Source organism: Crinia signifera, chromosome 5, assembly GCF_055691185.1.
Source record: "Crinia signifera chromosome 5, ASM5569118v1, whole genome shotgun sequence".
NCBI lineage: Eukaryota > Metazoa > Chordata > Amphibia > Anura > Myobatrachidae > Crinia > Crinia signifera.
Window position 1 is genome coordinate 43921786 of NC_139221.1, and position 27628 is coordinate 43949413.

At 43.2% G+C, this 27628-nt stretch overlaps 1 protein-coding gene across 1 annotated transcript in view; it reads left to right on the forward strand.

The window, feature by feature from the left end:
- The window catches only part of LOC146005691 (lipoxygenase homology domain-containing protein 1-like), a 190799-nt gene that overhangs the window by 101873 nt on the left and 61298 nt on the right, over positions 1–27628 (forward strand). The window contains exons 18-24 of the mRNA XM_083145116.1: positions 253–494; positions 8723–8849; positions 9538–9686; positions 16587–16785; positions 19165–19212; positions 24321–24493; positions 25678–25900. Of these exons, the coding sequence (XP_083001242.1) occupies positions 253–494; positions 8723–8849; positions 9538–9686; positions 16587–16785; positions 19165–19212; positions 24321–24493; positions 25678–25900 (1161 nt within the window). The remainder of the gene's footprint in view (positions 1–252; positions 495–8722; positions 8850–9537; positions 9687–16586; positions 16786–19164; positions 19213–24320; positions 24494–25677; positions 25901–27628) is intronic.

The window sequence follows — 27628 nt, forward strand, 5'->3', positions numbered from 1 at the left end:
ATGGATCTATAGTAGGAATGAATGCAGCATGTTTGAAAATGTGACAGTCAGTAATGACTACAGCTGTGCACCAGCTAGGTGACCTGGGAAATGTGAGTTAGTAATGACTACAGCTGTGCTAGGTGATTTGGAAAACGAGGACCGTTGGTAAATCTCGCAGACTGGTTTGGCCACCCCTGCTGTAGGCTGTAGTGTGATACTTGATTGTATATGTGAAATGTGATCCATTTACATTATGTATTATCTTTTTAGGAACATTCAATGTCTTGATTGTGACTGCTGATATGCCAAACACTGGAACCAATTCTGCCGTGAAGTTGACAATCTGCTGTAACATGGGAAATTATGAGCCAGTTGTGTTTGCCGAAGGCACACTGACAGCGGGCAGGACATCAGGCACCACAGTAAATCTCAATAGGAATCTTGGAGTGATACAAAAAATCCGTTTGGAAATGGAAGATGATGAGAAAGATAACAACTGGTACTGCAAAATGGTAAGAGCCACAAGCTGCAAATATCACCTTTATGAAAAACATGTTTCCCTATTACATATCTTGCTGTACATATGTTTTATGTGTGAGTGAGTTATTACCGGAATGATATTGGAAATCTAAAATGTTTCCATTACAAAAACAATATTGATAGCTTCTAACAAGCTAAAGAAGGTTAATCTTCTTGTTTATCATTGTAACCAGAGGCATAACTCTGGGAGGCAATGGAGTCATCTGCTGCTGGGCTCCTGCTCCCAAGGGGGCACCTCTACTCCCCTGCAAATTTAAATCAGTTAATTAAAAGCCACCTATACCACTTGTGTGGCTGACTTCCCTTCCCAACATTGCAGTTCTGGGCCCCGCACTATAAAAAGGACATCATAGAATTAGAAAAGATCCAAAGAAGAGCAACAAAGCTTATTAGGGGAATGGAGAATTTAAACTATGAGGAAAGATTAAACAATTTGGGACTATTTAAGACATTTAAAGGGGGATATGCTCAACATGTACAAATATATTAGGGGCCAATATAAGGAACTGTCAAACACCCTTTTTTCTACTAGAAAGGAATCTAGGACGCGAGGGCACGAGTTTAGATTAGAAGAAAAAAGATTTTGTTCATCTATAAGAAAAAATGTCTTTACAGTCAGAGCAGTCAAACTTTGGAACTCTCTTCCTGGAGAAGTAGTGTCGGCAGACACTATAAATATGTTTAAAATAAGGTTGGATAAACATTTATTGGTTAAAAACATCCATGGGTATGAATAAGTAACAAAATCTGTCTTTATCATATCATATCATATATACTATACAACAAGGGATAAGCTACTATAAACATAGGTTGAACTAGATGGGCGCAAGTCTTTATTCAACCTCACCTACTATGTAACTATGTAACATCATTTTTGCAAGTGTCACACCCTGTTTTAGAACCCATGACCTGTTTTATTTGAGAGAGACACCTTACTGATTGAGCTATTTGGGGGCACCAATATTTATCGTGCCTCCGGGCAACTGGGACGAACATACGCCACTGACTGTAACTCTTCTTGTTTATCATTGTACTGGACTGTGAATGTTCAGATATACTCTGTAAAGCGCTGCGGAATATGTGTGCGCTATATGAGAAACTGTTAATAAATAAATAACAAATAAAATAAAATTGTACACCTCGACATATTAGACATTCTAGGATCTGCTGCAAAGTTTTTACACCTGTTACGTTAGACCAATGGTTCTCAAACTTGGTCCTCTGGGCCCCACACAGGCCATGTTTTCCTGGTCACCCAGCAGTATGTATCACCAACAGCACAGGTGACCAGTAAAACACGAACTGTGTGGGTTCCCGGGGACCGAGTTTGAGAACCTGTGCTTTAGACTGTTTGCTGCTTTGTCCAGAAGTCACTATAAAGCTTTTCATAAACTCTGTTAATTAGAAAGAACATAAATACAGTAGTTTGACAATTGACAGCAATTTTCCTATTGCATTTACCACAAATTTATTAACAAATCATGATCTTTAACTGGAGGTTAAAACAGAACAGTTGTTTAGAGACATTTTTAGCATTTAGGGACAAGTTTACATTTATATTTATTCAGCATTTATTTTATTCAGCATATTTTTTAGTCTGTGATATTCATGATATTAATAAGTCCCCACATAAACTGAGCGTTGGAAATGGCCCATGTGTGCAGTAAATACTGTAGATTTAAAAACAAAAGATCGTGTAAAAAAAGCAACTTAAAGCTGGGTACACACCTGAAGATTTATCTGTCTAATCCAGGGTTGCCGACTTTAATTCTCCTCTCCGGGAGAAGTTTCAGCAGCTGCTCACTAAGCCCCGCCTACATGATGTTAAACAGGTGAATTTGCAGATCTCCGTGGAGGGGGCGGGGCTAAAATGACGTGATTTTGCCATTTTAGCTCCACCCCCTCCTCTGAGACCCGCGGATTGCGGCATTTAAATGCCGTGATCCGGGGCACAGCGGGGGTGCTCCCGGAATCCGGAAGGGTTGCCCACCCTTCCGGGGTGCCGGGAGGGGGATCCGATTTTCGGGAGACTCCCGGCCATTTCAGGAGGGTAGGCAACCCTGGTCTAATCTGTCTGGTGAGAACAAAAATCTGGAAATGTATGGGAGCAGATGACAATTAACTCCCAAATGACATTTGCTCCCAAACACTTGAAAAGAGACAATAGTCTTTCAAATTTGTTAAGCCATTTGATTAAATGTATTAAAACAATAATTGTTATCTATTTTCCAGCATTCTTGATTGTGATATGCTCCAGGGCATTGTCTGTTTTCTAAATCTACAGATGGAGCCCCTCTTGTCTTCACCAGCCGTCGGAAGGGGGCGCACGCACAGGAGACGCTTGCGTACCCCATTCTGACAGAGCTCCCCGCCGCAGTCCGCCGCCTCACCTGCCGCCATCGCCGGTCCCCACCGCCGCCCCCCCGAACCCCCCCTAACCCTGCCCATCTCCCTGAAGCGGAGACGAGCAGGGTCCTGCTGCCCAGCCACCAATAGACTGGGTCGCACATGCGCCTGAGGCACATGAGCAGCCCGGTCTGATGAAGTCCCTCTCCGCCGGCGCTCGCAGCGGGGATGTTCTGGCGAGTGCCGGGCAAAGAAGAGAGGGGCTCCTTCTGTAATTTGCAGTGTAAAAAATAAAGCAGCCAGTATTTATCCTGCGCAGAAACACAATACTGGGCATCTTCCCACAGTGGGGAAAATGGGGAGTGGCCTTGCGTTAGAATTGCAAAAATTACAGTTTTGAGTCAATTGGCCAGGGATAAAGTACCAGCCGCTTTTTCACTTCACTGGGCTTAATAAATCAGCTCCAGATATAGGCACGGAACCATAAATATGCATCTGCTCCTGTACTGCATGCCAAAGCTCACCGCTTGCATACAGGAACCCAGCTCTGTGTAACCACTATAAACCTAAATAGGCAATAAGGACAAGATTGAATATTGGGGGAGAATTCACATGTGATCATTATACCAACAGATGGAAATTACAGGGGGAAAAACACAGGACTCTTGTGAAATTATATATGTATAATAATGAATTTATATAGGTATAACATACATATAATACACGCACATACAGTATATCACGCTCACATGCGAAATGCATAAGCCAATTTCTGCCCTAGTGTAGTCTACAAAATGCACTGTACAGTAAAACTGGTGGAGCTCTGCATTCTGGTGGTCAAAAGTGGTACTGCAGTGTGGTGGTGGTGTGTGTGGGGTTTACATTAATCTTCTTAATTTTTATTAGGCTGGAGGGATTCCATGCACTAATGATTCCCATAAAACAGTCCACTGAGCTAAATAAAAACAAAATGATAAAAGCTCTACACACTAAATATAAGTCATTCAATTACCATTTCCAGTTCACTGCTCGGATACAGTGCATGTGATATAGTGATCGAAATCCTAATCTCTCTGGATTACAGATGGGCAATTAAAGCAATTTAGGTGATTACGGACTAACACTCTGATAACGCTCTGATAACGCACAGCAGGCTCAGATCTTGCTGTGTCTCATATATACTGTCTTCGGCATGAAACACTTTTGACAAAGGCTAAGTTACATCATAACAAATAATACAGCCATTGCTCCACTAGACTTTCACTGTGACTGAATATTTTATTTCTTTTAAACACACAGTTTTACAAACCTCTGGGGGTGTGCGTGAAACAAATACGTCCTTATGCTGAAGGTATAACTGCGTTTCTAGACAGCGCTGTTTACATTACTGCAGTTTATCACCGTGGGAAGGCATTCTCCAACAGAGAGCACACATACAGTAATGGGCAAACTGTTAGTAATGAAGTAAAAGTGAAAGAAATAGCATCGGAATTGATAGTGTTTATACTGCCACCCCTGGCATGTTCCCTTTGTAATGTTATATATAATGGGAACAACAAGTGTCGCTGCTAAGGGCTCAGTAATGTTTATGCTTTTAAAATAAAATTATTCGCTGGCCTCTCTAAAATGAATCTATACCACCGGTATGAACCACAATGTTCTTTCATCATTATGATGGATATTGGACTGAGTAGAAATGTTTCCTAATATCGTTATTTACAAAAAGCAAAATCATTTGTTCGCTTAGTACGTATTCATTTTCTACACAAAAATAAAGCGAGACGCAGATATACAGTACTAGAAATGGTATCGCACAGCAATGTACTGCGGACAGGAATAATGACCAATATATTTCTATTGTACAATACTTCCCGTGACCAAATAGTTGTGAAAAAAAAGGTTTAGGTTTTACAACCATATTTGAACCAGGCTGCTTGTGTAAAGACTCTAATGCCCCTTTCCCACTGCAGCCTTAAAACGGTATTTTGCCGATTTTTGAGGGCAAAATACCGTTTAAGGCTGCAGTGGGAAAGCGCCAGAGTTGAAATACCGTTTAAAGTTAAACGGTATTTCAACCCGTTTTCAGAGCAGGGTTTTGCACGGTAATCTACCGTTTAAGATGCAATGGGAATGCATCTTTAAACGGTAGAGATGATTGCTGATTTTTTTCAGCAATCATCTCCGTGTGTGTACGCTGCCGGGCTGAAAGATTAACCACTTTCAGCCCGGCGGTACGCCCCGCTGCCACCCCCCGCCCCCCCCTCCCCTCTCCTGTCATACTCACTTGTCCACAGCGCGCTGCCCCGCTGTGTCCGGCTGGCTGCTGCTGCGGCTGGATGCCGTTAGCGACGCTGGCCGGGTCCAGCCACATGCCCCGCCTCCCTCCGTCCTGCTCCACACGGAGCAGCACTGGCCACCAATGTCTGATTTTGTAAGCCAGTAATATATAGATTGCTGGCACATGCCAGCAATCTATATATTTCTGGAACCACTGGGCACCAATGAAAATCCTAAGCCAGTAATATATAGATTGCTGGCACATGCCAGCAATCTATATATTTCTGGATCCACTGGGCACCAATGAAAATCCTAAGCCAGTAATATATAGATTGCTGGCACATGCCAGCAATCTATATATTTCTGGATCCACTGGGCACCAATGAAAATCCTAAGCCAGTAATATATAGATTGCTGGCACATGCCAGCAATCTATATATTTCTGGATCCACTGGGCACCAATGAGAATCGTAAGCCAGTAATATATAGATTGCTGGCACATGCCAGCAATCTATATATTTCTGGAACCACTGGGCACCAATGAGAATCATAAGCCAGAAATATATAGATTGCTGGCACATGCCAGCAATCTATTTAGCACCACTGGGCACCAATGATGCTATGGGAATGCATCCTTACTGTTAACAGGCAACAATTCCACTGATTGGTTGTTGCCTGTGTAGTGTCATTTGTGCTGTAAAAACGTTTTGAAGAGCTAAAACGTTTTACCTGCAATGGGAATGGTACTTAAATGGCATTTGAAACTGTAATCTGCTGCAGTGGGAATGCTAAATACCATTTAAGATTACCTGTAAACTTAAACGGGTCTGCAGTGGGAAAGCAGCATAATACATGTATTATTGCTGTTATTATTATTATTATTATTATTATTATTATTATTATTATTAACAGCACTTTACAGAATATAGTTGAACATTCCCTGCCCCAGTGGAGCTTACAATCTATATTCCCTACCATATGTACACGCAAACACAGACATTCTAGGCAGAGCCGAATTTCCCATTAGGCACGTGAGGCACGTGCCTAGGGGCGGCACATGTTTGGGGGCGGCACTCGGATGCTTGTGATAGTACGGTCAGCCTGAAATGTACCAATAACTGCAGATTATCCACTGTACTGTACCATATTCCATCTTAAATAGAGTGTAAATGGATAGGACATGCAGATACTGTCCCTGTAACTGTCCTACTTAGTAAATATGCATACAGAATAACAAATAAAAATGTCACAGTGATACAATTAGGCGGCGGGGAGGGGGGCATTATTGTTGTGCCTAGGGGCGCCCTCACCCGTAAATCCACCCCTGATTCTAGGGTTAATTTGTTGGGAGCCAATTAGCCTACCAGTATACTTTTGGATTGTGGGAGTAAACCCATGCTAGTACGGGGAGAATATACAAACTCTGCACAGTTAGGGCCATGGTGGGAATAGAACCCATGACCTTAGTGCTGCGAGGCAGTAATGCTAACCATTACACCATCCGTACTGCCCTGTGTAACAGTTTGTCGTAATTCCCTCATCCCCCAGTTCCTGATTTGCCTATCCCAACCAAAACATGATTAGGACTGGCAAGTCCGGGATTTTTGAAATATGGGAAATCCCTGATTCCCTGATAGATCAATGGCTACCAATTGGTGGTTCTTATTGGTAGAACCTATTGGTCAGGAATTAGGGAAATGCACATCAGCATGTGTACCATAGGCATGCACACATAGAGTGTTAGGGGTGCACAGGCACCCCCTAATGCTGTGCCCACCCTTATATCATTTTGATTTTTAGAACTGGTATTCCATTAAAACAAGCGCCCATCATTCAAGTATGTGTGTTTTGCATTGTTAATTGTAATAGACCATTGTCATATCACTACATACCTGCGTCATTCATATATGTTTATGATTGTATTTGCATGTACTGTTACACAGAGTAATTAGAAGATTAAAACTGAACTAGGCAGAAGATTATGGTGTGGCTGAGAGATGTTTTATATTGTAGCGAGTGCGAATAGCTGATGGTAGACACATCTGATTGGTGGTATTAGGCACACCCAATAGGCATGGTGGTATTAGGCACACCCAATAGGCATGTAAGACACCCCCTAATGAAATGTGCACCCCCTAATGAAATGTGCTGCGCATGGCTATGATGTGCACACTGTACTTTAATAATCTGTAAAAGTAAACAATATTTATTTGAATTAATAATTTTCCCTTTTTAGCCTATATGAGCAAGAGTTGGGACTGTTTTTTATTTCTAATCATGCAGGGTTTTTTGGGGGGTTTACATTCTTTTAGATCTACTGGGGGAAATTTAATACGACAAGAGATTCAGAAAGTGAGAGATTTGGTAAGAAATCTCCAGGTTTTTTTAAAGCAGCAATCATTTACACTGCAAAACCAGTTTCATGTTGTCGTGTAAATGATTGCCACATAAAAAAAATTTTTTTTTTCCTTATTTTTCTTTTTTTTGGAGGGGGGGTGTCTATTATGATATAAGTCTGCAATGGACACCGGATAAGTGTACCGTGTCCCCTCACTGTGCTCGCCATGTTATGATAATCTATGCTGACGTGGATGGCAAAGGATGCACGTCAGTTTTTTTTACAAAAAAGTCCTAAAAAACTGTGTTGACCTTTGTCGATGTTAAAAAACTCATGGGTACTTGTGTACTTTCACGGCTGCCATCGCATGCCATATGTAGTGCGATTTTTGCAGTTTTTATGCATTTTTTTTGACAAATCGCATGCGATCGCATCGCATGCGATCACATCGCATGCGATCGCATGCGATTTTTAACAGAAATGCATCCAAATGCATTGAAATTTGTATCAAACATGTTCAATGGCCCCCAAATGTCATTTTTCAGGCTGTACCACCCCCACTATCAACGCGAACCCGAAGCGTGGCAAGTGCAGCGAGCCCGCGAGGTGCGGCGGTACGCGTCCTACGACCTTTTCATACCCCCACTATGCACGTGGGGCATGGAGTTGAGAATAGAAAGTGTGGCGAGACCCGCGAGGGGACGCGGACACCTGTGAAGCCCGCGAGGGGACGCGTATACCTGTGAAGGTATCCGTGTCCCCTCGCGGGGCTCGCTGCGCTCGCAACGCTTCGGGCTCGGTGGCTCGCTGCGCTCGCCACTCTTTCTATTCTCAACTCCACGCCGACGTGGATAGTGGGGGTATGAAAAGGTCGTAGGACGAGTACCGCCGCCCCTCGCGGGCTCGCTGCGCTCGCCACACTTCGGGTTTGCGTTGATAGTGGGGGTGGTACAGCCTGAAAAATGACAGTTGGGGGCCATTGAACATGTTTGGTACTAATTTCAATGCATTTGGATGCATTTCTGTAAAAAATCGCATGCGATTTTTTACTATGCGATGGACATCGTGGGAGCCGTGATTGTACACAAGTACCAACTCATGTTGACCTTTTGACCATGTCAACCAATAGTTGTCGACCTTTTGATTGTCTACCTAGACACTGTAGATCCAATGCCTGATAACCGTTTTTTTGTTTATCATATGAACATGATCTGAACAGTTTTTCTCAATTTCGTTTAGGTGAAACTACAGCATGAAGAAAGTGGAGATATTCTGGAATTTCCATTTCACCGATCTTTCAGCAGTAAAGAAAATAACTTAGTGGCGGAACTACCAGTTCTGAATCCTTCTGGGCCTTTATTATCAGGTTGATTTATGTTTCCTCAATATTTGAAAATTTCTTCTACAAAATTAGTTGAGTGTATCTGAGATTTAACTGAAAAACTGTGATGTACTTTATCTGAAGTTGGAAAGTTTCTTCAAAATGAAAGACATTCTGTGAATAAAGGCCTTGTGTATGAGATAAGTAATATATTCATTAAAAGATCTAGAGGTCCATACACACTGAGTGATTTTGCCCAGCGTATATGGACAGCGATGTTCGTTGTCATCGTTGGGGGGAAAGCCGCTCAGTGCATACACACTGAGCGGCTTTTCCCCTGCCCGGCGCTGTCAGCGGGGGGCGGGGGCTTTCCATAGCGCATCGCTATGCAATACCAGCAGATGAGCGGCACCTGGCACCGATGATGTGGGAGCGTGCAGCAGAACTCATCGCTCATCGCTGCCCTGTACACACTGGAACATCGCTCATCGCTGCCCTGTACACATGATAAAAGCCACTCAGACGAGAAAACTGGGCTGATTTCACATGAAAGTTGCCCAGTGTGTATGGGCTGCCTCCTTAGTTTACACTTGTAAGAGATTATTTGACTTTTTTAGGACTTTTTTGTTGTTGTAATGCAGCAACATTTTTTTATTATACTGTATATCAAAATATAACCTTTAGTCAACAAACATGGTTTTAATGTTTCCATACTACTTATGTGTGATTACAGTGAAAACTTATGACCTATCTATCACTATCAGTCAAACACCAAAGTCAGTTGCAGATGCCGCGCTCTACGTCACATTGACTGGAAGCTTGGGGAACACCGGGAGAAGAAAGATTATTTATAAAAAGGATAAAAAGTCTTCCAGACAGAAGGTAGAGTATATTACTATACTTGGAGGTCAACTGCTTTCACTGCTTCACTTGCAGAAAGGAGGGGGAATTGAATGGCGGTAAATATTTGTTATCGCCTCATTGTGGTATAATCTATTGATATAACCCCTAAGCCTGCTCTTTGGGTCCATTCAGTCCTCTTCAGCTGAGATCCCAGACATAAGAACTGGTTGGATTTAGTTTATGTGTAAATAAAAGATTGATTTAGTTTATGTGTAAATAAAAGATTGATGTACGGTATGGAAGTGTGATGGACTGGTATGTTTCATAGGGCGAGATTCTCTATCACAGAAATGTGGTAAAAACCCCGTTATCTGGGTTTTTACCGCATTTCTGTATTCTCTAACCTCCCTCCGCAGTGTCACCGCTGCGGAGGGAATCGCCAGCTAAAGCTGGCGGTTCCCTGCAGAAGCCTATGGGCTTCTTACCGCAGCGGTGTGTGAGGGATCCGTCACGGATCCCTCCCAGCATGCCCTGCGGCCAGCGCGTCAGTCTGCGCATGCGCAGACGGACTCCCGGGTCATAGACCCGGAAGTCCAGCAACGGCGCCGCATCGCAAGGGACAGCTCTTACCGCAAGAGCTGTCCCTTGCGTTAATGACCGCATATTTTAGAGAATATGCGGTCATTAGAAATGCGATGCCGGGCGAAGAGGGCTGCGGATTTTAGAGAATCCCGCCCATAGTCAATTAAATTGTGCCATTTACATGAAACATATTCCTCAGTAACTATACAGTCTATACACTCACAAAGCAGTTGTGGCATTCCTGGGCTAATGCAATATGAAGATGTCCACAGGTTATACAATGTTTTCATTAGTCCATACCCTTATCAGGGTTTTGAATGAAACTGAAACTATTGGTAATATTGCTTTAGCGCATACTTGCCTACTTTTGAAAACTAGTTTTAGGGAGATTATAGTTGGAAGTAGAATATCGCACAGGGCCCCATTGAGGGGGCGTGTCTAGTTCCATACATGGAGATATTGTGAAAAGAGATTGTGAACGTGGCACCTAGAATCGTGGGTGTGTGCTGCTACATCTGAGAGGAATCTTGTAAAATGACTTATATCCAAATGTAGATGAGCCCCAAAGCAGTTAGTAAGAGCTACTGTACTTGGTAAAGTGCTGGGAAATGCTGCTGATGATTCCATTTAAATGTATCTGTCATTCCTTCCCCCCCCCCCGAAAATGTAACAGTGTACTGTGGGCTGGGTGACCTGAGGGTGATTGCTAGACTAATGAGGGAGAGAGGGAGATTGCTGCTATTTCAGGGAGTCTCCTGCAGAATGCAGGAGGGTAGGCAACCATGCTTTAGTTTAGGAGTGCCACTACTGAAACGGGCAATATTGCTTTAGCGCAGGAGTGCCACCACTGCTTTGTGACTATTTGGTTATAGTTCTGGAAGGGACCCTGGCAAGTTGTCTATTAGTTTGCAAAGGAGGGCCAGTCATTCCTGAGACAAGGCATTCCTGCAATTACAAGCAAGGCTGCTATCAGTAGTAATTGTTTTCAGTTTTATTCAAGACTTTAGGGGTATATTCAATCCTGGGCTGGCCCAACAGCCATGACCCAGTCCTGTTTTTGGCTGGTTCGACTGCCGCTCGGCAGGCGAGATTCAATGTCCCGCCTGCCGAGCGCCTAAAAGGGGCTCGACAATTCCCAGCCATTCTCGGCAGAACGGGCCTGATTGCATGTAAAGTCGTGCCCGTTCTGCCGAGATCCCTGTTCAATTCTGTCAGGGAAGACCACCTTCAGTAGGTATGCTATTTCCTCTGTTGGGAATAGTAGCAGGGGATTGAATACCCCCTTAAACTGAAATGTCCACTAAGCAGCTATACTTGATAAAAGCCCTGCTCTGCAAAGTGGCCAGTGATTACCTAGTAAACACTGAGTACATGGCTTCTATCAGTGCACGGCAGAGAGCCAGGGGCTGGGCAGCTGCTCGAGAGGGCTGGACACGCCCCCAACTTGCAGAAGATGGGGGTAGGGATTGTGGTCACTGGAGCGGCAAGTCTTGCTTGAAAGAGAAAAGTTGAGAGGCATGGCGATGCTGTCTGTATATACGCCTTTGTGCAGAGAACAGGATGAAACATTAGTTTTGTATTTGCAATTTGTAGAATTCATTATAAATCATTTAAAAAAATTGTTGCTTTTATGCAGAATGTGTATATTTTGTGTACATACAGTATTGATGGCTTAGCAATTGAGTTTTTTTATAACTTTTCTTCCTTCATTTCACTTTCACCAAAGGCTAAGGTAAAATGCAGTAAAACCCCCATTTTCAGGGGTTTTACCCCATTTTCAAATGTTCTTAGACCCTGACGACACGTTTTCGCTGCCCAGGGTATCGCCACAATACCTCCATCAAACTCCTCCTCCCCCTAGCAACACAGTCGGAGGTCCCTCCGGCTGAAGGGGAAGGAGGAGGTGCCCAGGATACCTCCAAGGAGAAGATGGAGTGCCCATGGATGTGATGGAGAACCCCCACACACCACATCACAGGTATGGCTGAGGGCCTCTGTCACCACATTGTGATGTTAATCGCACATATAGTATGCGATAGCGGCAATGTATTTTAATACATCCTGCCCCAAATCCCAATACATTTGCCTCATTAAAGATATGGCGCACCCCCGGGATGAACAAAGGTGGCTCCATCTGTAGTTGTGTCATCACATTATTTTATTTTGTGCCAATAGTTGTGTAACTTGTGCACAAAAATATATCATTGACATATTGGATGAACTTTTTTTTTTTTTCATTTTGAAAAGATGAAAATATTTAATTTGTGCCTACTTTATATTTTGTTAAAACTCGGAATTGGTGCTTCCTGTTTAATGTTATGTTATCTTTTATTGTGCCCTATATTTAGATACACTACACCTAGTGATGATGATACCATGGCAACTGCAGGCTCAAAGGGAAATATTAGCAAAACTTGATCTCTGCTTTGCCTCTAGTTTATTGCTTCTTCTTCTTCCTATAAATGCTAAATGTGGTTGTTTTTTTCTAATCCTTAGGAGGCTGTTTAGTCCTTCAAGTAATCCTGAATCATATTTCTTACGGTCAACAGAAACGATTTAACTTAGTTATAAGTGATGTATTGGGAAAATGAAATAATATAGTAAATGCACTCCCATAGCATTTCCATCAGTGCGCTTCATTCAGATGAACGTTTCAGTGCAATGAAACACATTTTCATCAGAGGCCACAGAGCACAGCAGGAAGTGGTTCTGTACTTTAGCAGTAGAGCTATGCACACTCTGCAGAAGATAAATCATTTTTTTCAAAATTAAACCACTGCCAAGTGCATCATGGCTGAGTCAGATTTGGGAGCAATGCGAAAATGGAGTGGCTTTACACCGTGGTGAAACCCCACGGATATAAATTGTGCAAAGATTTAGGTTTACAAGAAGTGTGTCCTCACTCAACTATATATATATATATATATATATATATATATATATATATATATATATATATATAGTTGAATCAGCTTCTACACTTTGGGCGAAATGTAATAGGGTGTGATTTTTGGACGAGTTCCAAACTCGCCAGAAATCGCACCTTTAAAAATCGTGTTTTTTGCCGCGAATTCGCATATGTAATGAGATGCGAATTAGCGGCAAAAAATGCGATTTGCCGCGATTTCGGGCGATTTTTAGTCATGAAAATGTGCGCATTTTCAGTCATGAAAATGTGCGCATTTTCATAAATGCGATTTTGTGCAAAAAAAAAAAAGTTTAAAAAAAACGGCGTGGGGTCCCCCCTCCTAAGCATAACCAGCCCCGGGCTCATTGAGCCGGACCTGGTTCCAAAAATACGGGGGACAAAAAGCATAGGGGTCCCCCGTATTTCTGAAACCAGCCCCGGACTCTTGGACCGGTCCTGGTTCCAAAAATACTGGGGACAAAAAATCTGGGGGTCCCCCGTATTTTGAAACCAGCACCGGGCTCCAACAGCCCGCGGTGTCATGCCACAGCCGGGGGACACTTTTTATACAAGGTCCCCCGGCCAAAACATGAGCACCGTGGCTGGTCAGCCTTGGACGGGGTACCTGGAGGAGTGGGGACCCCCCCAATAAAGGGGTCCCCCCCCCAGGCTTCACCCGTCCAGGGCTGAAGCCCGGGGCTGACACCGGCGTCCGTGGCCAGTGGACGCCGGCCTGATAGGGTTAAATCGATCATACATATCATTACATTGCTTTATACCGGAGAACTTCAAGTGCCAGCAGACCTCCCCCGCATGCTGGGACTTGGAGAACCACAAGTCCCAGCATGCGGGGCATTAATGGGCCCGCTGGGACTTGTAGTCCACCTGTAAAAAGAATGTTTATAAAAAACACACACACAGAGAAGTAAAAGTTTATTACACACACACACACCTCACTTTTACACCAGCGTTACTTACCATTCCTGGATCCAGCGCTGGTCTGGCTGCTTCACAGCCGGCTCCCCCCGAACTGACAGGCAGCGGGGAGAACCGGCTTTCTCCGTTGCCTCTAACAGCTTCTGTAGCGCTGTCCGAGTGCTACAGAGGCTGAGAGCGCGATTGGCTGAGCTATGCGTCTCCATGGAGACGCATAGCTCAGCCAATCAGGACTGAGCTATGCGTCTCCATGGAGACGTATCGGCCAATCGCGCTCTCAGCCTCTGTAGCGCTGGAACAGCGCTACAGAAGCTGTTAGAGGCAACGGAGAAAGCCGGTTCTCCCCACTGCCTGTCAGTTCGGGGGGAGCCGGCTGTGAAGCAGCCAGACCAGCACTGGATCCAGGAATGGTAAGTAACGCTGGTGTAAAAGTGAGGTGTGTGTGTGTAATAAACTTTTACTTCTCTGTGTGTGTGTGTTTTTTATAAACATTCTTTTTACAGGTGGACTACAAGTCCCAGCGGGCCCATTAATGCCCCGCATGCTGGGACTTGTGGTTCTCCAAGTCCCAGCATGCGGGGGAGGTCTGCTGGCACTTGTAGTTCTCCGGTATAAAGCAATGTAATGATATGTATGATCGATTTAACCCTATCAGGCCGGCGTCCACTGGCCACGGACGCCGGTGACAGCCCCGGGCTTCAGCCCTGGACGGGTGAAGCCTGGGGGGGGGGGGACCCCTTTATTGGGGGAATCCCCACTCCTCCAGGTACCCCGTCCAAGGCTGACCAGCTACGGTGCTCATGTTTTGGCCGGGGGACCTTGTATAAAAAGTGTCCCCCGGCTGTGGCATGACACCGCGGGCTGTTGGAGCCCGGTGCTGGTTTCAAAATACGGGGGACCCCCAGATTTTTTGTCCCCCGTATTTTTGGAACCAGGACCGGTCCAAGAGTCCGGGGCTGGTTTCAGAAATACGGGGGACCCCTATGCTTTTTGTCCCCCGTATTTTTGGAACCAGGTCCGGCTCAATGAGCCCGGGGCTGGTTATGCTTAGGAGGGGGGACCCCACGCCGTTTTTTTTTTTATAAAAACACTTTTACACATTTTTATTAACAGGACCATGCACAGATCTCAATGATCTGTGCATGGTTCTGTCAAATTTGCCTGTCAGAACCTGGTCTATTTTTTTTGCGATTTTTGGTAACATTTACCAAAAATCTCACCCTATTACATTTGCGAGTTGTATACTTTATAATGGGAAAACATCTGGATGCGATTTGAAATGTGACTAAGAATCGCACTTCTAAAAGTGCGATTTCGCGGTAAAAAAGTGCGATTTTTTACCGCGATTTTCAACCTATTAAATGTGCGATTTTCGGAAAAAGTGCGATTTCGGCCGTTTTTGACCAAAAATCGCACATGTCTAAAAAATCCCACCCTATTACATTTCGCCCCAAATCTCTTTTACTGTGTAAATCCAGGACAAGGGTTCTTACTATACAATACTATATACTGTAATTGTAAATAACCCTTGGCATACCTCACTAATCTTGGACCTTCTTTGGAACACCACATGGGTCTTGAACTTGTCTGGATCACGTTGTCTCTCTTTCTTTGTCTCTTTTTTCTCCTCACCACCTCATTGGATCCTCCTCACCTCCATCCTCCTCTTTTTGCAGTTGTGTGTCCCTTATCATAATTCTCCCAAGGGACTTAAGAAGCACTAAAACGTATATATGTATAAACCTAGAAGTTAAACTATATAATTCACGGCATATCTTTTTCACCACTCATATCCCTATTTACCCCTGATGAAGTCCTAACGGACGAAACGCGTAAGGTTTCTTATCAAAAGAAGTTTGCTCTTTGAAGTCGGATCTATTGATATTCACTCGAACGAAGTGTGTCTGAATGTGGGTTCACCCATTGAATCTTGTACGAATTTGCTTTTATTGAATCTTGTCCTTGTAAAAAAAACAGAATACAAATTTTATGTACCACTGTATGATTATTAATGTACAAAAGTGGTGAAATATACAGTGCGCACCTCTATCTTCTCTTCTTTCCATCTTTCCCACTTGGTACCTACATTAATAGCTAGGTACGGTAGAAGTGCAGCTCACACACCAGCGCAGAAAAAGGTCCACACTCCCTCCACTTTCGCGCCGACTGACTGTGCAGGCAAGGCAGTTTTGACTAGATCATGGACTATTATTTCTTAGACAAAATCGCTTAGTCAAAATTGTCCATTAGCCCAAATCTCCCCGTGTGTACACCCCTTTATTACTCTTTGGAGATAACCCCATCTAACCCTGTCTGACTCTCTGTCACATTACACCACGATTCTGCAGCTTGCACAGATGTTCTGTTACCCCTGTAATTTTACTTTCAATGCTAATGATGAGGACACATAAGGACAGCATAAGATTGATGATTAATGAAAGGAAGGTAGTGCTGAGTGTCCTTCCTCGGTGTGCAATTCATAAACACCCTGCTACTATGCTTCTATCTAACAGACAGCTGGATTTCAATTGGAAGCTGTTGACATTGGTGTAATACATGAACTGCTCATCGAAAAAGAAAAGCAAACTAATTTACTGCTGGAGAAAGCCGTGGTGGAGGATGGATCATTCATCAAGAACAAATACATCTTTATAGCCCAGCCGTGGAGAAAAGAAAAATCTGAAATGGCATCAATGACTCTGCGAGTGACAGGTCAGAGCCTTGTGACAAAGAGCCGGTAGAAAAGGAACGGCTTTAAGGACATATTCTATAATACTATAGGTTATGTTTTATCTTTGCCTTACTGATTCTTTTATACATAAGGTTGTGGTGAGTTCCACATTTATCTTGTTATGCTGATAATCTCTCAGGGGTGTATTTACTAGGATGGGAGTTCTAATGAAGAAGGGATGTGGCCCATAGCAACCAATCAGAATGTACTTATTTATGTAGCACATTCTAAAACAGGGCTGGGCAATAGCGGCCCTCCAGATGTTGATGAACTACACATACCAGCATGCCTTGTTGTTTCAGCATGGCCACATAGCAAAACTAATGCAAAGCATCCTGGGATGTGTAGTTCATCAACAGCTGGAAGGCCACTATTGCCCAGCCCTGTTCTAAAAGATAAGAGATAGAATTTGATTGGTTGCCCATAGCAACATACCATCTTCAATATAACCCCCATAGGGATACGGTCACTGGTTAGACCACTGGAGGTCAACTGCAATTAGGTCGACACCCTCAAAATGTCAAAATGGGTCTAGGTCGACAGGGTCATTATGTCGACACAAGCATTATGTCAACATGGGGAAGGTTGACAGTGAAAAGGTCAATGTGGGTTTTCACAGATCCATGTTGACTGTGTTGACATTCAGGGCAAAAAAACCTTGAAAAACCCATGTCAACATTTTGACTGTCGACCTTACCCATGTCGACCTAATGCTTGTGTCATCCTAATAACCCTGTTGACTTAGACTCATGTCGACCTTTAAGGGTGTCGACCTAAGGCCTGTTGACCTTCACTGGTTGGCCCAATGTATGTTGACCTGTGGTTTACCCAATGATCCCACCCCTAGCATCTTAGTAAATAAGCACCTCAATCTATCCTGCCAATACTCTGCCTTACAGTCTCTGAGTTACTGATATTAGTTCAGTTGCATGTGTATTCTGGTCACTAGTGGGTATAATTACTAAAGGTCACTTTATATAAATTTTTATAGATTTCAGATGGATTCAAATCGCTCTTAATCAATGTTTGACTTTCACGGCTAAACCACATATTTACTGACACTTAAAAATTAATTAAAAAATATAATTTTAGTTACTGTGTGTTTTAACCCAGGGAAGCACAACATTAATTAAAATTAGTTTGATTTCGGCTAAAATTGCCCTTTGGTAAATATACCCTGGGGTTTGTTTGGAATAAATGTATATATTTTTCAAATATTAAAAAACTATGATTTAAAAATGACCGAAGGAAGCTATTTTTCCAAAGCTTTTATAATATTTAAACAATCGCACAACATAACATCCTAAAAACCTGTCAGTGCCACTTGAATTTAGAAAACGAACAATAAATAATTTGTATAGACATTGCGTAGCTTGCTGCTCCGACATGAGTCTGAATAGACTCAAAGATGATCTAGAGAATAAAAACAGCTAGAAAAACACACGTAGAAGACTAAAATTCAGTACGCATTACCTAAATAATATAAAAATGTTAATGACAGCCCTGTCCATAGTTATACCATAGTCATCCACACAAAACACCCAGGGTGAACTTTGGTGGTTTCCTACCTGTTGTTTTGCTGTATAACTATCATTAAGATCAAATTGGAATTGGAGACAAGAGATACTGTACGCAGTAGACTTTGGTGATCCGCTTGTGTTTTCCTATCTTAGAATGTTTGATTGGCTTGTGATTTTATGCCTCAATACCGTTGGTTGGTTAAAGTCCTAGCAGAGATTTTTTTTTTGCATTTGAGATAAGCTATAGTATATTAATGCTTTTGGAAGTGTGCAACTGTTTTTCCACAATTTATCATCATCAATTAGATAATGCAACACAAGCACACATGCACCACATCTATAATATACATATTTATATTATATGGAATGTTTTAGACCAAACATACCAAATAGGCGGTATGAGGTAACAACATCCACGTCCCCATCAGAGCTAAATTGAGGGGAGTGACTACATAAACAATAGCTTCCCTGCTTGTTTATCCAAAGCTGCTGAAGGCCAAGACCACGTTGATCATGTAGTCTTGGCAGAGGTCCCAAGAATCAGCTACACTTTGGCCCTGGACACACCCCTTCAGCAGTCATGGCTATTGGACCATCATGGCAGGCCAACCGATGACATGAATATAAGATTTGGGGAAATAAACAATGTATTGTTATCTTGGGCAATTTCCAGTTCTGAACAAAACTAACTATGATCATTATCCCTGTATTGTTGTTTTTAGACAATATCTAGCATAATTAGCAGCTTGTAAACACATGATCATATAAAACAAATTTGTTCATGCTGTATTATATTCATTGTGATATTAAATGTGTATTATATCTATGTTACCTCTACAGAAAAGAAAGAAGCCAGCAGTCCCGATCCTCGACAGTCCATGACATCTGGTAATGTCATTGTGATTAACTGGATGTTCTATTTACCTTTGTAGACATTTTATATAGAAATAGAAATAGATCATTGATACCAGATAATAGTCCTCAAGGTCTTTGTCTGTTTGTTTGGGTTTCTTTGTTGGGTTTTTATTTATTTATTTTTTATAACTTTTTTGGGGGGGGAGGGGGGGTATTACACTGTGTATAGCTATTGGGATGATATTAGTACATGTTAATACAACAAAAGGGTTCCTTATCATTTGCCTACAGTCAAAATACTGACCACCACTGGCCAAAGGTCAAAATACCGACAAGGTCAAGATACAGACATGGTAAACATGGCAAAAAATTAAAATGCCTATATGGTCAATTTAAGATGTTGCCATGTCAAAAAGTAGACATGATTATTCAACTTTTTTGAATGTCTTTTTTATTTTATTTGACTTTTTAGGTCGACATGGGCACTGTAGCATACCGTGTCCCCTTGCATGACTCGCTGCTCTCGCACTATTATATTCCCCCTCCACCTCCAATAGAATGGTGAAGTATGAACAAGTCAGTTTCAGAGAAGAAATTAAAAACTCATGTCGACCATTTCACCTGTCGACCATTTTGACCATGTTGGCATAATGAATGACAATATTTTAACCGTGTCGGTATTATGACCATCGGTCAATGGTGGTTGGTATACTGACTGGATTTTGACTGCATCCCCCACAAAGTATCAGTGTATTGTAATAAAACTAAGAACTGGATCAGTATATATAGTATTTAAGTAAATGGACTGAATCAGTATATAGTAATACATTTACAGAATGATAACCGCTTTAATACACAGCTACAAAGTAAGCGGGATCAATACAGTATATAGTATTAAAATTAAGAGGACTGGATCAGTACATACTGCAAATAGTGACGCAAGTAATACAATTAAGATGACAGGCTAAGTACATAAGATGATCGGGTCTTGATCCATATAACAAATAGTAGCGAATTACATCAATACATAGTAATAAAATGAAGATGACTGATTACATATAGTAATAAAATGTAAAAAATAACCTGCTGTATCACAACCGGATTAGTACATAGTAACAAAGCTAAGAGGCCTGGATCAATACATTGCAATAAAGATAAGACAAAGGTTTATTTAGCAGCAATAAAACTAAGAAGACTGGATTAGTACATAGGATATAGCTAAGAGGGCTGGATTAGTACAGAATACAATTAAGATGACCAGATCATTGCATTGTAGTTCAACTAACGAGACTGAATCAGTAAATATGGTTAAAACTATTATGACCGGGTCATTGCTAGTAATAAAACTAAGGGGGGTATTCAATCCCGGGTCACGCCTGACGATCCGTCCCGACAGCCGTGACCATGGCCCGTTTTCATTTATGCTCGACAGCATATCGCCAGGCAGGATTCAATGTCCCGCCTGGCAATCTTAGAAAAAGGGGCGTGTCCACGTAAATGGCCGTGGATTGTCGAGCTTCGGCTGTGATCGCGACAAATCACAGCTGTTATTGACATAACAAGCTTTTAAAGTCGGGCCCGTTCTGTCGATCTGCCTCTTCAATGCTGTTAGGCAAGACAGCATTGAATAGGCCCCCGCCGCTATTTCCCCTGATGTAAATAGCTACGGGGATTGAATACCCCCCTATGTGTACCAAATCAGTAGATAGTGATAAAGATAAAGGCCCGTACACATTAGGGTCATCCCTCCGATGCCGATATTGGCAGCAGCATCGGGACCTTATGGGTGGGGCCGGCATCAGCAACTGCATACTCAATTGCCAATGCGACACACGACGGGGCACCCGCCGAATGACGGTCATGCAGCATGGCCGTCATTGACAATGTCCTCCCTCATCTGGAAATACTGGACGAGGGAAGGGCTCTTTAATGATGCGAAGGAGCGTGCATTGTTAACAATTTACAGTTTACACACTGGATGATATTAGTCACAATATCATTTAGAAAGCCCTTTCTGAACGATATTGTGACCATTATCATCTATTGTGTACGGGCCTTAAGGGTGGATAGTAGTAACACTAGAGGGTATATTTACTAAAGTGAAGGTATTACAGAAGTAGAGATTATCTTCTAAAATAGTGGTTCTCAACTCGATCCTCAAATACCCCTAACAGTTCAGGTTTTCCAGATCACCCAGCTGGTACACTGTATCACCAACTGTTACATTTTAAAAGTCCACCGCTGACCTAGAAAATGTAAACTGTTGGGAGTACTTGAGGACCGGAGTTGGGGACCACTATCCGGGTCTTGCAACCCTGCTGTGCAGTGTGAATGGGTTAATAGGGTTGAGTGACCCCATTCCCATTCACTCTGATGGAGAAGGCAGTGCTTGGAGCAGCACCAACTCCAAGCACTGCCTCCTCCCCCACGCCCGATGACGCTCCTCCCCACCCCGGTATGACGTCAGCGAACCGGCAATAATGCCGGGTCGCTGAAGGGGACGAAGTGAGCAAAATGCAGGGTCACTCGGGGCTGAACCGTTTCAAAGTCCGATCTGAAAGCAGTATTATACCCCTTTAACCCCAGAAAATCCAGGGGCTTACTTGGAAATATGCAAAATGTCTGGACAAAGTCCTGTTTTTTTTTATCCCTGGACCAAATTCCCTTTGTAAGTCCCTGCATTTTCTGGTGTGAAAGGTGTGTTAGTGTTCATGAGTGAAAGTGAACAAATAACAGATTGTAACACTCCCCTGCTTGCTCATGGCATGATTCACAGCTGCGTCCAAGGCAGTCACATTGTCGACACATTTTGTGCTCTGGATTAAATAAGGATCTTGGCCTCGCTGCCCCCAATCACCTCTTGTGAATGTACTAGTCATCATAACTATCATTGACAATTCACACCAACACAGATACTGTACATGCTAATCTGAATCAGGCGCTCAGTGTTCCCTAAGGTGTGTGGCTTTGGCAACTCGTTTACAACACTCCAGGGAAATATTTTTGCACTGGAGAGTCCAAATACAGTAATCTCCTGGACAGTCTGGGGCTTTGGGCAGTTACTATACAGTATATACAGAATGGCCATAGTTAAACTTCCCCTATTCAGATTCTTCCGTAGCTTGATCTAAAAATCTTATTGTCAATACATTTGATAAGAAGACTAATAAGGACATTAAAAGCTGGACTGCACCCAAAAAAATATTAGTGCAAAAAGTCGTTAATATGGAACAGCGGGAATATAGGGGGTAATTCAGACCAGATCACAGGGTCGCAGTTTCACATGGCAGACAATTATCAATCACCTGCACATGTGTATGGGTCACAATGTGCGTTGGCGACACCCCGACAGCGATGAACGTCTGCAACTTTTTTGACCGCTGTCCAATCAAAAAGTGATTGACAGGGAGTAGGCGCCTTGGGGTGGTAACCGGCGATTTAGCGGGAGTACTAAGAATAACGCAGGTGTGCCAAAGCATTTTAGTGGAGGGTGTGTGATGATAGCAACAGGCCAGATGTGCCATTAGTTGAGTTGTGCCCAGTGTAAAAATCATTTGATGATGAGCGGCTTGCAACGGGATTTGGACATATTGCGCGGCTGCGAATAGATTCGTGGCCATACACATGTTAACTGAACGTTGGCCACTGCGAATTTGCAGCCATGCGATCAGGTCTGATATACCCCCATGGACAAATGCTTTATTACTTTATTATCGCTCTATTATGTTCAAGCGTTTTCCCATTGCAAAGCGCTAAGGATGCCAATCCCTGGGCATTTTTTCAATCCTGGGAATCGGGATTGAAAAAATGTTTAATACTGGGGTTCCCAGGATCCCGAGACTGGCATTCCTCACCTGTCCACTAACACCAGCCACCCCACACATTTACTTACACTGTCGGACAGGGGCGGACGGCAGCTGGAAGGGGGCGCTTGGTGCCTCTGGGCGCGAGGCAGCAGCAGCCGAGAGTGCAGGTGGAACGGCCGAGAACAGAGCTGCGACGTGCGAGTGCAACAGTGAGGCCTGCGCAGTAGGACCTCTTAAGCTGTGTACACACGGGGGGCGATAGGGGCTGAAATCGCTGGGAATATGGTTGCTGGCGACCATATTGCCAGTGATGGGATGCGCGCTCCCGTTTTCAGCCCCATTCTAATCGCTGGTCGCAGGAGCTTGCTATTGCTACCAGCTGATTACCTCTGCGGCACCGCCCGGCAGAGGTTCCCTTTCATCAGCGACCATCTCTGGTCGCTGATGAAAAGGAGACACTGAGCAATATATCTCCCCCGTGTGTACGGGGCTTTACTGTCACACTGTGCAGGCCGCACGCCGGGTCGGGGGCAGCAGCCTTTGTTGTACCTGAATGGTGAATCTCTACCGCACCTCAGTGTCAGCTTGCTGTATGCGCTCTATTAGATGTGCATCTGTCCAAATAGAAATGCTCTGCATGCCAATATATTTTCCTGTGTGTAAATTACTCTTATTGAGTGAACCATCCATGTGGGGAATATCTGACAGGATTTTGTAGCTGTAAGGCCCATGAAACATCTCACACGCTATTGTCCTCTGTAATCAGTCTATTGAGGCCCAGAAAGGAACGCAAATCAATAGTTTTACCAATACACTCACTGATACTTTTACTTACATATTGTGAGTGAAAATATATATATATTTTCAAGGGACGTCTTTGCACAACGGCCGGATTACTTTCTCTTGTGTATATAAATATGTGCGCTCTAGATATGTTTAACCCTTTGAGTACCAAGAGAATTTGACAAAAATAGGTGTAAAAATTGCCAAGCAAACATTTTTATTCATCATAATGACCTGTAATGTTTACCTGATATAGGAAATATAATCTTTTTTTTTTTTACACAACTTTTTTTTTTTATTTGAATCTATATAACAAATGTGAGCGACGTCGGCGTTTTTAGACAATATTTTGCATATCTCTCACAGAGATGTTGACACTCAAAGGGTTAAGCATGCTTCCGGTTGTAAGAAAGTATGATGCATACCTCAAACTTTCTATTACCATTTTATTGTCGGTTTTTTTGTTACTGTATTGTATGTGGTTTTTTGTTTTTTTTTGGCAGTTGTACAAAACCAGCTAATGCAAATGTATAAATATCATTTCTAACACAGATGGGGAATGGAACATTTATATCACAACATCAAGTGAAGAAACCCAAATGGAACACAATCAGGAGTATAATCCCCAATTAACAATTGTGTTTTACGGTGACAAAGGCAGATCGAACCCTCTCATTTTAGAAAGACAAAACTCATCTCAATATATGGATACACTGGTTTACAAGGTATTATTGATTATACATTTGCATACTTTGCGACGCATCCCATAGAGGTGCTCAGGAGAATTTGCAGTGCCCAGTTACAGGTGTGTGTGCAGCTACACAAGGAGCCGTCTCATAATCACATTGTAGGCCCTGGGCCGAACAATGCACTGGTCCCCTACAAACCCATTCAGGGGAACCAATAAAAAAAATCCAGACATTCCCCTCCAGCAATCTCTCCCCACCTGTATACATACTTCCATAAACATGATTGGCTGTCAGTACTCTGATTGGTGGATAGCATCAGCCATCCACCAGTCAGCAGGCAGATCAATATTCATGTTGCAGGCTTTGAGGCAGTTATAGAATGCTCTCTCATCACTCTGATTGGGTGACCATCGCCCTCCCCTGCTTGAAGACCTGCACATTGTAGAGAATAGAATTGCCCTGTAGCATATTGTATTTCAGCTTTTCTACTACTGAATATTTTCATCTGAATGAGCTTCTTATATTTTCTAAGGTTAGTTTCAGTTCATTTGCCTTTGGGTCTCCTAAATGTATATTTCCCTAGGAAGTCTGTATTACCCATATACGGTGGCGTCATTAGGGGGGTGCGGACCAAACCTGGACATCACGCATCGAGATGTGACACCACAGTGCCGACTTCTGCTTAGTAACCGAGCCTAAGTGGTGCACTGTAATGTTGCAGACTCCGGCTCCTGTCACAGCACTGAAGCCAGGGCGCTCTGTGGTAACAGCCTGCATCTCATGGACCCCTGCAGTGACAAAAGTGGGGGTTCCATCTAGGAGGCAACAACCCTCTTTCCAGCAATCAGCTTTGCTGCGCATACTAAATATACTGCATCACCGGGTGTCCAAACAGGTAGGGGCGCCATTGTCCAGATATCAGCTGCTTTCAGGACACCTACTCATGAGACGTATGCACACAAAATGGTTTATTTACTAAAATGGGAGTTCTATTGAAGATGATATGTTGCTATGGGCAACCAATCAGATATAAGCATGTAAGGCAGGAAAAATATTAAAATAAAACAAATACAGTATTGACAGTGACAATAATATTATAGTGTTGTACGGGTCCCGACTGCCATTTATACCTTTGTGCAAACAAGATTTCAGTATTGACTACATCAGTCATTGTGGTGAGTGACGTGTCAGTGCTAACATAAATATCTACCTTTTTCTAGGTGAATCTTACTCATGATTTAGGAGAATTATTTAAAGTGAGGTTGGGCAATGAGGACTGGCACGAAGACCTGAGGTGGTTATCCTTGTACCACCTGAAAATGCAGAATACAAAAACCTTGGATACTTTCAACCTTTCAATAAATAAAACACTTCCTCTTTCATTAAGAGGAGACAGGTGGATTGAAGTCCCAGTGGAATGGCCTGTAAAACCCTCTCTTTCTGGTATGTTTACCCTAATACATATTTTAACCATCTGATTGACTCAGTAGTAGTGCTAAAATATGTGGAAGTTCCTTTAAGGACTCTTTTGTAGAATAAATATATTCTTAACAACAAGCAGGGGTTAAAGTGAGGGGGAATTGGGGGGGGGGGGGGGACACTGAGTTCCACCACCTCTAATGGTAGGGGAACTAGTTCCACCTCCAGCACAGCCCTGCACAGCAATTCCAACAGAAAAGACTGTCCCGGCAGCTTTCTTTTCTGGCACAGTGTATGTGATTTCAAGCTGTCACAAGGTACTATTGCTGTGGGCATTATGTGTAAGGGGCTGTACTACTATAGGCATTGTGTAGAAGCAATGATATTGTGCTGCATACATGTATACAGAGTACTACTGTGCAGTGTAACATTAAAAAGTGAGTAAGGGGCACTACGTGTGGTGTAATGTGAATGAGACTGTGCTACTGTGTGAAATTATTTAAATTGGGGGTACAATTGTATGACCACTGTCCCTTCATAAAGAATGGGAGGTAGGGCATGAAGTTATAGTTTTGCAAGGGGGTGCCAAAATCCTGGCACTGGCCCAAGTTCGCCTAATTTAGGGGGGGGGGGGGGTCGATGGCAGGGGAAAGGAGTCCCACCACCTCTGCATGACCACTTTAAGCCCTGACAACCAGTTTCTCTTTTATATTCCAGTGTACCAATTAGCAGAACCACTGTGTGCCCAAGTTACTAATGTATTATTCTGTATAGTACTGTGCAACATAAGCGCTGGCAACATTAATGCCTGTGTTGCAGCAACCGCTAATGTCTTTGGCATTTCACAGTGTATGGGTCAGGGTAACATACAATATGCACCACCAATATTGATGCTGCTGCAGCCACTAATCATGTCTTTGGCCCTTATTCTGATTGACGCGGACTTTACCGCATTCTTACGGATCGCGTCTTTTCGGCGTCTGCGCATGCGTGGAGAACGCAACGCGCATGTGCCACGCCTTGACTCCGTACCAGTTCAGCCAAATCCCGTACAAAACTGTTCCCCGCAATCAGTCGGGAAATATGGGCGTATTATGGGCGTCATGCGGAATGTCACATGGGCGTAGTTTCAAAGTGGGCAAAACGGGGCGGAAACATGGGCGGACACGGGGGAGTACACTTATGTTGGGGGGCGTACATTCGGATAGCACTCCGAATGCACGCGATCAAAAGGGGAAGAAATGTGCGGTGTCCACAAGTGTACTATTGCTTTGCGGACACCACTCGTTCATGCGGTAGGCGAACGTACGCCTAATGACTACAAGCACATTAAACAGTATATGTGTAGATTGTTTATAATCTTTTACACAGGGTGTAATACAAACCATTGCACTTACATTGCTGTAAGGGTTAATGTGTGCAATGCATGTGTTAGGCATGCTTGTAAGGATATATTGGCATCTAATTGATTCCAATTCCAAATAAGCAGTTTTTTATGAGGATAGGTAATTGAATAAGTGGGTCATGTGATGTCTTGCAGAAGATACTTAATAGTGGGTTGTTTGGCGTAAATACTCCGCTTACGTGCGGTAGCACCGCTTGGCTCCCGTTCGGATGCGGTATTCCCGAGCATACTCTGTAATACTCTGTAATACCGTGCCGAATCTGAGTGTTTCTCCCGCACACGCATGGTTTGTATGTCGTCCGTAAACACGCCCTGTTCTTAAAGAGTGAGTCCGTCCGAATGCGGAG